The sequence below is a fragment of the Syzygium oleosum genome, unplaced genomic scaffold (assembly GCF_021117445.2).
Source record: "Syzygium oleosum isolate NSW1041296 unplaced genomic scaffold, Sole_v2.1 Sole_v2.54, whole genome shotgun sequence".
Classification (NCBI taxonomy): Eukaryota; Viridiplantae; Streptophyta; class Magnoliopsida; order Myrtales; family Myrtaceae; genus Syzygium; species Syzygium oleosum.
In genome coordinates this window covers 1,032,245-1,043,141 of record NW_026607538.1, presented here as the reverse complement: position 1 = coordinate 1,043,141, position 10,897 = coordinate 1,032,245, and the positions used below count along the sequence as shown (strand labels likewise).

The following is a 10,897-nucleotide window of genomic DNA, read 5'->3' as shown; positions in this document are numbered from 1 at the left end:
TAGTGAATCTTTAGCATATAAAGATTTATTATGTGCATTCATTTCTAATAATATACCTCAGATTAATTTATACCCACAAGAGTGGGATATTTGCCAAAAAATTTTAGATGTTTTAAAGGTTTTTAATGATGCAACTTATACTTTGTCCGGTGTTTATTATCCTACTACACATTTATTTTTAGTAGAGTGTACTAATATTGTCGGAATTTTTGATGAATATGAAAATGATGTTGAATTACAACATACTATAGTTGCAATGAAAATGAAGTGGCTACATTATTATAGCGAAATTCCCATTATTTATTTAGTTGCTTGTGTTTTTGATCCGCGTTGCAAATTGGATGGCTTAAATGATTTTTTGCGTACGTATTATCAATGTTTACATTATGATGCGATAAATGTTACAACCATAGTACGTGAGGTTAAAAACGTAGTAATAAAAATATATAATGAATTTTATACTAAATATAATTTAGGTGATATTGGATCTTCTCAATCTACGGAGATACAAAATGACAGTACAGGTAAAATTAGTAGAGGGTACCAACTTTTATTACATAGACAAAAAAAACAAAAGGGAGTAATAGGAAATATTTCTGAATTAGAGATTTATTTAACCATTTCATTTGAGTTTACTGAATCCGAAGGTGGTACAGATTTTTTAATTTTGGATTGGTTGAAGAGGCACGCAAGCCAATACCCAATCCTTTCTATTATTGCAAAACAGATTTTTTCAACCCCTTGTTCCACAGTTGCGGTCGAACAAGCATGCAGTGCCGGAGGTAATATTTTGGACGAACATCGTTCAAGATTAGCTCCAGAATCAGTGGAGATTCAAGCTTGTGTTGCTGATTGGACGAAGGCTCAATACTGGCAACAAGAGATAGATTGGAATAATGAATCCGAATTCTTTAACGACGGAGATACTACCGGTACCGGTACTGGAACGGGTAGTGACGATTGAGGGTAAAAGAACTATTGGAGTTGGCAAATATTTCGGGAACTCTTGTTTCTCATACCGGGTACGCCCACGTGAGATTAGGGAAACCGAAGTATAATCCGACGACATGTGACCTCTGGTCCCCTGCGCACGGAATGCTTAGGTTTTGGGATCATTTTAGGGCATATATATTGTGCTCCTTGTTTTTTATAGATCGTTGTAACGAATTGTAATGTGCTTAATGATAATTTATTAAGTTCAAGCCCTCTCTTTCTCTCTTGTCTTTTTGTCCCCAAATTTGATTACAATTTATATTGAATAATGTTCCGTCACTGGAACAGTAATTTTTTTAATTATTTTCTTTTCTGTTTTTTTTTTTTTCTTTTCCTTTTCCTTTTCTTTTTTTTTTCTTTTCTTCCTCCGCCGGCCATAGCCGGGGCCGGCGGAGGTCGCCGGCCTCAGGCGAGGCCGCCCTCGCCGGCGTCGGGCGAGGGCCGCCCTCGCCTGGGCTGGGCGAGGCCGGCTCGCCGGATCGGGCGAGGGCTCGACCTCGCCGGCACCGGCGAGGCCGGCCTCGCCGGCGCCGGCGAGGTCGAGCCTCGCCGAGATCCGGCGAGGGTTCGACCTCGCCGACCTCGTGGGAGGCCGCCTCGCCGCCGCCTGGCGAGGTCGAGCCTCACCAGATCCGGCGAGGGTTCGACCTCGCGCCTCGCGAGGTCGAGCCTCGCCGGCGTCGGCGAGGCCGGCCTTGCCGCATTGCGGCGAGGTCGGCCTCGCCCGCGCCGGCGAGGTCGAGCCCTCGCCCGATCCGGCGAGGCCGGCCTCGCCCGGCCTAGGCGAGGGCGGCCTCGCCCGACGCCGGCGAGGCGGCCTCGCTCGAGGCCGGCGACCTCCGCCGGCCCGGCTATGGTCGGCGGAGGAAGAAAAGAAAAAAAAAAAGAAAAGGAAAAGAAAAAGAAAAAAAAACAGAAAAGAAAAATTATGAACCGGCCCGTAACCGGTTCCGAACCGACCGGTTCTGAACCTGAACCGGAACCGGTTCCGAACCGACCGGTTCTGAACCTGAACCGGAACCGGAACCGGCCCGGAACCAGAACCGCCATGGGCAGTTCCGGTTCCGGTTCATACTTGGCCACGAACCGGAACCGCCGGTTCAGAACCGGAACCGGTCGGTTCTGAACCGTGGCCATGACTAGCCTTATCAGATCGTGTGTCTCGAGCGTGCTAGTTAACAACCCCCTTTCTATAAACAATCTACGAACGGGCCAGAAAAGCCCACGATGGAAATGGGCCGTAACGGAAGGGCATGTCCAGGCCCATCAAGCGATCTCGACTCTCTCACTGCACGAGCACGAATCTGATCAGAGAGTCTCTCCGAAACGCACATAAAAATCGGTTCGTCCTCCCCCCTACCAAAGGAGCAATCTCGCTCAGTTCACCGGAATTCCTCCGCGCTTCTCCCTCGATCGAATCCCATCGCGCCGACGTCGCGGGACGAGCAGGTACACACCTTCGACTCTGCTCCCCTCAGATCTTCGTCGATCCCGTCGCGCGAATTCCCGTCGCCGCCTTCGGGCCTTCGTCTCTCGCCCAGATCTCTAGGGGGGAGCGCGGGAGGGTGTTGTTCGCCGCAGGAGCAAAAGACCCGTCAGTTGGGATCGCATTGGAAGCTCTGGCGAGCGGGGGTGTTGTTCGTCGTCAGATCTGACGTTTGCTTAGCTTGCTTTGTTTTCTGGGCGATTGCATCGCATGCGGTTGATCCGGGAACGTGTTTGATCCTTCTGCGCTGGATGTTTTGGTGAGGGGTGGTTTTGGATTGGATTGGGTCGTGCGTGATCGGTTTAATCTGGGGGCGTGATACAGCATTGGGATCGAGGATCGAGTGTCCGTGGTTCTCGATTGACAGGTCTTTTTTTTTTTTTGTTCCCTTGTGTCGTGTGTAGGTACGGCCTGTTTTTAAGCTGTGTTCAGCGGCGGCAAAGTGGTTGCTTGTCGGAAGGCCAAGATGGTGAGGTTTCAGTTTCTTTTATCCTCGGCGCTTCTCGTTCCGCAATTACGTGCTTTTAGGTTCTATGGTCTTTGATCTGATCTCTTCGTTTCGCATCAGAAGTCCGCGTGCTGGTGAGATCAGGCTGATTTGCTGTTGCGTCCGAATCCACTACACTGAAAGCAATTTTGAATAACTCGCGTGCACTTGTTTCAATGGAACTGTGATGAACGAAACATTGATCATGTTGGAGTTGAATCGATTATCGGCTGTTTAATGATGCCCTGGTACATGTCCGTGTTAAAAGAACACGCGGGGTAGCATTTTTGCATTTCAGATTAATCACAAAGAGATTCCTCACTGTTGAAGTCATATGTTTGATGACTTAAATGTTAGATCTGTGTTTGAGGTTTTAGCAATTGGAATTTTCATAACCTACTAATGATTTATCGGACTAGGACTAGGACTAGGCTATGGCGTGAGGTTTAATGCCTACATTTAGGAATATGCGGCTTGAGGCGTAAGAGAACTTGCGTCCTGTTTCTTTCTATTTTATACAGTCTAAAACTTACTATTGCTTGTTATTAGGGAAGTGTACTCTCTATAGGCATGTGCAGAGTTGATTACAACGTTTGCTTAGATACTGTTTTTGAGTGTACTTACTATTGCTTTTTATTAGGGAAGTGTACACTCTATAGTCATGTGCAGAGTTGATTACAATGTTTGCTTAGATACTGTTTTTGAGTGTTTTCGTGTACTGTGTTTGTGTCTGTACAGGTGGTTCTTGCAGCTTCTATAGTGAGCAAGTCTGGGAAAGGTGAGTCATTCGGTTTCGATATTATTATCTTTGAAGAAAATGATTGACAGGATTATTTCTTTGATTATTTTTATCTCATCCTTTATATAGTTATATAGAAGAGGAAAGCAATAAATCCATTTTGCTCGGCCCCTCGGAGCAATTTCATTTTCTTCATGTTTTGATGTCCTCATTCTCCTGAGATAATCATTTGATGTTTCTAAATTCTTTTGCAGTGCTTGTTTCCCGGCAGTTTGTTGACATGTCTCGAATTAGAATCGAGGGTCTTCTTGCTGCTTTCCCGAAATTAGTTGGTACTGGAAAGCAGCACACATATGTCGAAACCGAGAATGTTCGCTATGTTTACCAGCCAATAGAAGCTCTGTACTTGCTTCTCGTAACCAACAAGCAAAGCAACATTCTTGAAGATCTGGAAACCCTTAGGCTTCTCTCCAAGCTTGTATCCTTCTTGGTGGATTGTCTAAGATTATCTTTATCGTCTTTTTTTTTTTTTCCCTTTCCTCTCTTGACTTTTCTCGATCTGTGGTTCCTGAATGCCGAAAATCGAGTTAATTGTTTTCAAAACTTTATTATTTGAGCTTGTCATGATGACAAGGAATATTGTAACTCTTTTTTTGAGACTGTCGACCTAATATATGAGTATTCAATCTGGTTAATTCCTTAAAAATTCTTAGGTACCTGAGTATTCTTTATCTCTTGATGAAGAGGGGATAGGCAAAACAGCCTTCGAGCTGATTTTTGCCTTTGATGAAGTTATATCTCTCGGGCACAAGGAAAATGTCACCGTTGCGCAAGTCAAGCAATACTGTGAGATGGAGAGTCACGAAGAAAAGTTGCACAAGCTAGTTAGGCAAAGTAAGATTAATGAAACCAAGGATGTTATGAAGCGTAAAGCTAGTGAGATTGACAAAAGCAAGGTACGTTTTTGGGACCGTAGAAGACTCATGCTTTTTCCTTCCATGGCTGTCCCGTGTTATGAACCGCCGTCAAGACAAATGTTTCCATTTTTTGCAGATCGAGAAGTCTAGAGGTGACAAAGGAGGGTTTAAGGGTCTACAAGGAATGGGGTCTGGAAGACTTGAGAGTGGCTTTAGTGAGATGAGCATTTCTAGCAGTGGAAGTGGCTTTGGAAGTGGGTCTGGATTTGGATTGAGCACTGATGTTGATTCCTTTTCTACTAAGCCTAAAGGTTAGTGGCTCCTCACATTCGCTTAGGCAGTAATCATCATTTGGTTATGTCTCATGGGTTGCTACTCCTTTGAATCAATGTTAGCTTCTCTTAAGCTTTCAAGTGGAAAGTGTATCTGTTGGTAACTTTGATTATGACTTGGGGCAGTCAAATTTCAGTTGCTCCAAAAAGTTATCCACTTTATTTAGTGTTTTCCGGCTCTTTCTCAAAATGTTCAGAGATTTCTAGCCTAAAGATGTTTATAAATCTAGAGAGTGTTAATTATGAGAAGAAGAAACCGTTTTTGAATGTTTTATGGTCTGATTGCCATGCAATCTGTAGTCTGATTTATGTGTTTGATCGAATCCTGGTCGGAAATATTTCCGGACAATAATGTCAATCATAGCTCACTCGGAAGTCTTAACCATCTGGAAGTGTCATTATTCAAGCAAAATATATTGGATTGCATGGTTCTTTAACCTTTTACAATTATGGAAAGTTTGAAAAGATATAATAGAAGTACATGGTATATGGGGCCAAAGCAGTTTGAAAATCAATCAACCTTTAGTTCATAGAGGGAAAAATTGTTGTTGATGCGATTTCATTTCGCAGAAGGAGCCAGCAAGTCTAATTGTCATTCTCTAGACTCAATTTTCTAAATGTACATCCATCCAATACGTTTTTCATTGAATTTCCCTCAATTAGAAATTTGTCATGTTCACATCGATGCTTGGATTAATTCCAATATTTCTGGCTATGATAAGATGAAGGTAGTATCCTACACGACCCTAACTTTGTTCTGACTATTGTTTTACAGGTCGTCCACCTTCATCTGCCACTGCTCCTCCCAAAGGTCTGGGTATGCAGCTTGGTAAGAGCCAACGGACAAATCAGTTCTTAGAAAGCTTGAAGGCAGAAGGTGAAGTAATTCTGGAAGATGTCCAGCCAAAAGCTGCTGCATCTAAATTGGCTGCTGCTCCGCTAACTGATCCCATCACTTTGACTGTTGAGGAGAAAATCAACGTGACACTCAAACGTGATGGTGGAATGAGCAGTTTTGATGTCCAGGGAACATTGTCACTTCAAATTCTAAACCAAGAGGATGGGCTTATCCAGGTTCAGGTACTCTCCCCTTCCCTTGTCTTTTCCATGCCTGTATAAGCAGAAGCTGATATTCCTTGAGAAGCAATTTCCAAGAACAGCTAGGTCATTCATTTAAAATGACGCTGCCAAATTTGGTAAAGTCACCAGTCATTCATTTTCTGGATTGAGTGGAAGCATTTCACTGCGGGAGTTTTGTCTTAGAATGTACCCCTATGTATGTCACAAGTCAGGTGACTTGACCAATCTACTTATAATTGCACATAATTAAAGGTGGCATTCACTTTATAGTTATCTCGCAACATTTTGTTGCACTTAAACTGGTATCTTTGACGAGTCCCAACTCATGGTGAACTGGCTAAAGAATAGGTTTCTTTTGATTTTCGTCATCATTGATGAATAGCAGCCTGCATCTTTTAGGTTGAACTGACTCTAGAAACACAGTCTTGTTCAGAAAGAAGGAAAATAAAGTTTCATCACTCAAGCTGCGTGTAATGGCTCTGTTTAATACAAATAAACCCAAGTGTGCACGACCGGTGGCTTTCTATTCATAGAGTGCATTGGGGATTTAAGCTCTGATGTTCATATGTGTGAAAGTTTCGCAAAATGCTATTTAACATGTGATGTACACTGTTCCAGGTGTTTTATGGCCTCTTTTCCATATTCTGAGTTTTTCATCCTTTTCAGATTGAAACCAGGGGTAATCCAAACATCTTTTTCAAGACACATCCTAACATCAACAAAGAGTTATTCAACAGTGAGAGTATTCTAAGCCTAAAAGATCCAAACCGGCCTTTTCCAACTGGTCAAGCTGGTGATGCCGCAGGTGTAGGTCTTCTGAAGTGGAGAATGCAAACTACTGATGAGTCTATGGTGCCTCTGTCAAGTAGGTTTATATCCCTGGTGTTTATAAATATCAAATCTGTGGTTCTGTTACTAACATGCAATTATCGTTGCAGTAAATTGCTGGCCTTCTGTTTCTGGAAATGAAACTTATGTAAGCATTGAATATGAGGCTTCGTCAATGTTTGATCTGAGAAATGTTGCGATTTCCGTACCACTTCCAGCTCTTAGAGAAGCCCCGAATGTGAGGCAGATTGATGGCGAGTGGAGGTGATTTTCTGAACTATTTACGTTCTTTTTTAATATCCTCGCATAGCATAGATAATAGTTCAGAAGAAAGAACAAGAATTTTGGGGGAACCCTTACTTATTTTAGTCTGTGATCTTTTAAAAAATGAAGTGTCACTCCCTTCATTTTGTACTATATTCATACTTGACCTTTGTTATGTTCTTTTAGTAGTTACAGAGGCGTTTTTAATATCTTGCAGATATGACTCTAGAAATTCCATCTTGGAGTGGTCCATCGTTCTTATTGACAATTCAAACCGCAGGTCCGGCCTAATTTTCTGCTCTATAGCTTTCTTCTATTTCTGTGCTCAAGCATTGCCATTCTCGTCAGTCGTTTGACCTTTCACTAAACACTCTTGGACTGTCTGCAGTGGCTCAATGGAGTTTGTTGTTCCCCCGGTAGATTCTTCTGTATTTTTCCCCATATCTGTGCAGTTCTCAGCTACTAGCACATTCAGTGACTTAAAGGTTTGTTGTAATAGTTCTGTTTCTTCTGAAAATATTCTTCAGTTTGTTCCTTTTTGTCTCTTGCTTTTAGTTCATTTACTTCTCATGAACTGATTTGACCGTAATATATTCTTATCTCCTCAGGTCGTGAATATCTTGCCTCTGCGAGGTGGATCGCCTCCGAAGTTTTCTCAGAGAACGCAATTGATCACCGAGAACTATCAAGTTGTCTGAATGAAAGATAATTCGTTCACCTGAACGTCTGCTTCTGCACACTTTTTGGTTTTGTGAATTCCTGTGCTGCGTACATTTATCTGTATTCGAGTTTTGTTAAGATCTTTGATTGATAGTTTAATGCTGCCTCTGACCTGTGGCGGAACCTTGAATTCTTTCATGAGAATTTATCGACTCTCGAGTTTAGATGTCATAGAAATATCCTTTTACGTCTGTCTTGAGCATTTCTGGGACATATAAATGAATGATATACACGGTAGTTTGTGTTGTTGCATGGAATAATGCGTAGATCAATGTCTTGTTTTCCACCTAGACTTGTCCTCTGTGTCTATGGTATCTGATTTTTATTAAAAGCTGCTTAGAATTAGTTTGGGACCATTGCAACCAAGTTATTCCTCAGGGTCCGATGTGCATTTTGTAGGTAGATATGGCACTTGTCATCTCGAAATGGTATCGAAGTTCTTGACTCTAACGTTTAGCCGGTTAAAAATTTTCCACATACAAGAGATGTCTTACTTCAATTCAACGAGCAGGAACTTAATTAGCTGCCTCCACATACAAGATATGTCTTATTTCAATTCAACGAGCAGGAACATAATTAGCTGCCTATAGAGCAGATGAATCTAAGGCGATTCTGGTGATTTTCCATATCTTTTACAAGCGATCGTGCAACGCATTAGAATTCTAAAGAAACATCAATGGTAACTCATCATGTAACGAAGGAATAAGACTTATGAAATGGGGGATTACAGCTCACGATACATCCAGAAGAGCCTGCAAAGTTGTACTCGAGAACTAATAGTATATCCTCAAACTTCATTCCTGGTTCGAAACCTTTGAATCTTGTAGAGGGGTTGAGGGACGAGAGAAGAGCAGAGAAAAGGAATCACTTAGGTACCACCAGAAGCTATGCTCCTTCAGAGGCATCAGTGTGCCAGCGACTCCACAACCCGTTTGGATTAATGTCAGATAAAGCGCGAACAATCCGGCCACCGTCGAAATCCCAACCACCCAGTTGCTGAAGTAGTAATGAACAAGGCGAGCTCTGAGCTTTGCGCGCGTGCTCTTGAAGTAGACGTCAATGTCATCGCACACCACTTTGTGCAGATATGACTCTTCTCCATCCCAGTCCACTTCTTTACACAGCTTGTTCACCAACTTCGCTGCCTCCTTGTTACTTCCAAGGGAGTGGTGGACTATGCCCTTGTAATGGAGAATCTCCACATCATTGGCCGAGTTCACGAGCCCATTGAAGAAGAACAGATATGCTGTTGCATCGGGTTTGCAATTCTTGTGGCATTGCTCGAAGGCCACCATGTTGCGGAACAACGTGCCTCTGTGATCGTCTATGTGGAGTGGTGGGATCGTCAGGACCTTCCCCTTGGATCGTACATCTAATGCCCTGTCAGACTCTGATTTCTTGAGCATCACACCGGCTTCTTTCAACTCAGTTATAGATTGGATCATGTGCGCTTGCCTTTTCCGGTCCTGATCCTGTATCTCCGGGAGAATACTGGATCGGAAAAGATCAAGAAAGTGACAGGTCCTTATTTCTTCCTTCAGAGTATTCATCTTAGTGGTGGCACCGGCAGCATTCATGTTTGAGTCCCTCTGCAATAATGGCTTGAAGAACTTTAAAGCGAGGTCCTGTAGGGAAAGAGTCGAATACTCACATTGAGAACCGTCATCGATCAAATCGAACAATTTGTGTAGAACTAACATCGGGAGCTGGTTTTCGAGCTTGATCAAATCACGGCGAAGGGTTGGCAACATCCACCTTTGAACGAGGGATGAAGAAGAACAACAGCCGCTGACCTCCCTCATGAGCTGCAGGACAAAGCAGCCATCGATGATCATCATCTCAACAAACTCGTCTCTGCTCAGCTTAACATCGTCTGCATAACAACTCCTAGCCTTTGGTTCTAGTTCCTCCATTGCCGAAATCACTCTCTCTACTTCAACTTCATGTTTTTGTTTTGACTTGAAAACTCTGTGGAAGAATTTTAGCTTTAGCTCCTCCATTTCTTTCAAGTGCTGATCTCCGCGATGATAAGGGCCGATCGATACAATGCTCGGATCATACGCCTTTGCCTCTACTTGACGCAATTTCGCAGGGACTCGGTAGATGCAGACATTGTCACTCTCTTCAGGAATCTTGGCATTCAATTTCTTCAGCAGGGACACCTTGCAATTCTCATGCACTTGTGATGAGGTTGAGGCACATCTCCTGAAAATAGCTTCAAAGTTTCTTCTTTTGCATGGCAGATGCCGATAAAGCTGCTTCAACCCCCAAATGTTTCTACCTGCCATCTGCAAAATTTGAGTTCTTGGGTTTGAAGGGAGGTGGGAAGGACTCTTAAGCACTGGGAAGTCAACAGGTCAATTCATTTTTCCTAGGAGAGGAATTGTTTGTTACTTCCTGCGGTTGACTTCTCGAGTCAATGAGAGCATGTTTTTTAAACAAGAAAGATCCCATTAATCCCACACCTAACTCACTTTTGGCTTGTACCAAGAAGTTTCTTTATCGTTCGCTGCTGTCTCTTTTCTTTATAGTTCTTGCTTCGGTCCTAGTTTAATTCAATTAATACGATACCCGAATTTCATCGTGTGCTTCGCGTGTGGGCTGAATCCTATTGCTAGAACCATTCGGGAGTGTCATGTCAAGGTTGACCAGCAAAAGGCAACAAAAATGGAATGGTTGGTGGGATTTTCGGTACTTTGAAAGTTCTTTTGCTGGGAAAAGGGCTAAAGAGACTAACATTGGCAAGGCCTGTACTAGTCTCGGATTTCCAGGAGTTGAATTTGTTGTATGGCAATCATAAAAAAACACTCTTTCTAGAAAAGGAAAAACTATAGTTGGTAAATTGCCTGTGAAATTTCCCCCAGTTTTTGCCCAATTGTGGGGAGCTTTCTTGAACTTTTGATGTTGAAATCTAGCCTTTGTCCATAAGTATGGCATAACGAAATTGAAATGTGTCAGATCAGGAGACAAGAAATCGCAGCATACAATAGCGCGGAAAGAGCTCTACGTTGATTTTGGGCCAGAATTGAGATCCGGGCTAAAGTTTGTGCT

The 10,897-nt window shown here is 42.9% G+C and overlaps 2 protein-coding genes across 2 annotated transcripts; one reads left to right on the top strand and one right to left on the bottom strand.

Moving 5' to 3' along the window:
- Window positions 1–2,342: 2,342 nt before the first annotated feature.
- LOC115686393 (coatomer subunit delta) lies at window positions 2,343–8,098 on the top strand. The gene is made up of 12 exons (XM_030611664.2): window positions 2,343–2,442; window positions 2,884–2,948; window positions 3,705–3,744; window positions 3,960–4,183; window positions 4,419–4,661; window positions 4,759–4,933; window positions 5,730–6,034; window positions 6,701–6,899; window positions 6,973–7,126; window positions 7,344–7,406; window positions 7,515–7,611; window positions 7,735–8,098. Exons 2-12 carry the CDS (start codon window positions 2,946–2,948, stop codon window positions 7,822–7,824), a joined length of 1,593 nt encoding a protein of 530 aa, XP_030467524.1. The 5' UTR covers window positions 2,343–2,442; window positions 2,884–2,945; the 3' UTR covers window positions 7,825–8,098.
- A 542-nt stretch (window positions 8,099–8,640) lies between these two features.
- Window positions 8,641–10,134, bottom strand: LOC115686344 (UPF0481 protein At3g47200-like). Its single transcript, XM_056307482.1, has one exon. The coding sequence runs from the start codon at window positions 10,132–10,134 to the stop codon at window positions 8,641–8,643; it is 1,494 nt and encodes a 497-aa protein (XP_056163457.1).
- Window positions 10,135–10,897: the final 763 nt, after the last annotated feature.

Excerpts from the sequence above, each read along its gene's own strand:
- LOC115686393 (XM_030611664.2), top strand. Across the intron at positions 4,662-4,758 it reads GTGAGATTGACAAAAGCAAG|ATCGAGAAGTCTAGAGGTGA; the intron begins GTACGTTTTTGG and ends CATTTTTTGCAG. Across the intron at positions 6,035-6,700 it reads ATGGGCTTATCCAGGTTCAG|ATTGAAACCAGGGGTAATCC; the intron begins GTACTCTCCCCT and ends CATCCTTTTCAG.
- LOC115686344 (XM_056307482.1), bottom strand. The coding sequence starts at position 10,134 with ATGGCAGGTAGAAACATTTGGGGGTTGAAGCAGCTTTATCGGCATCTG.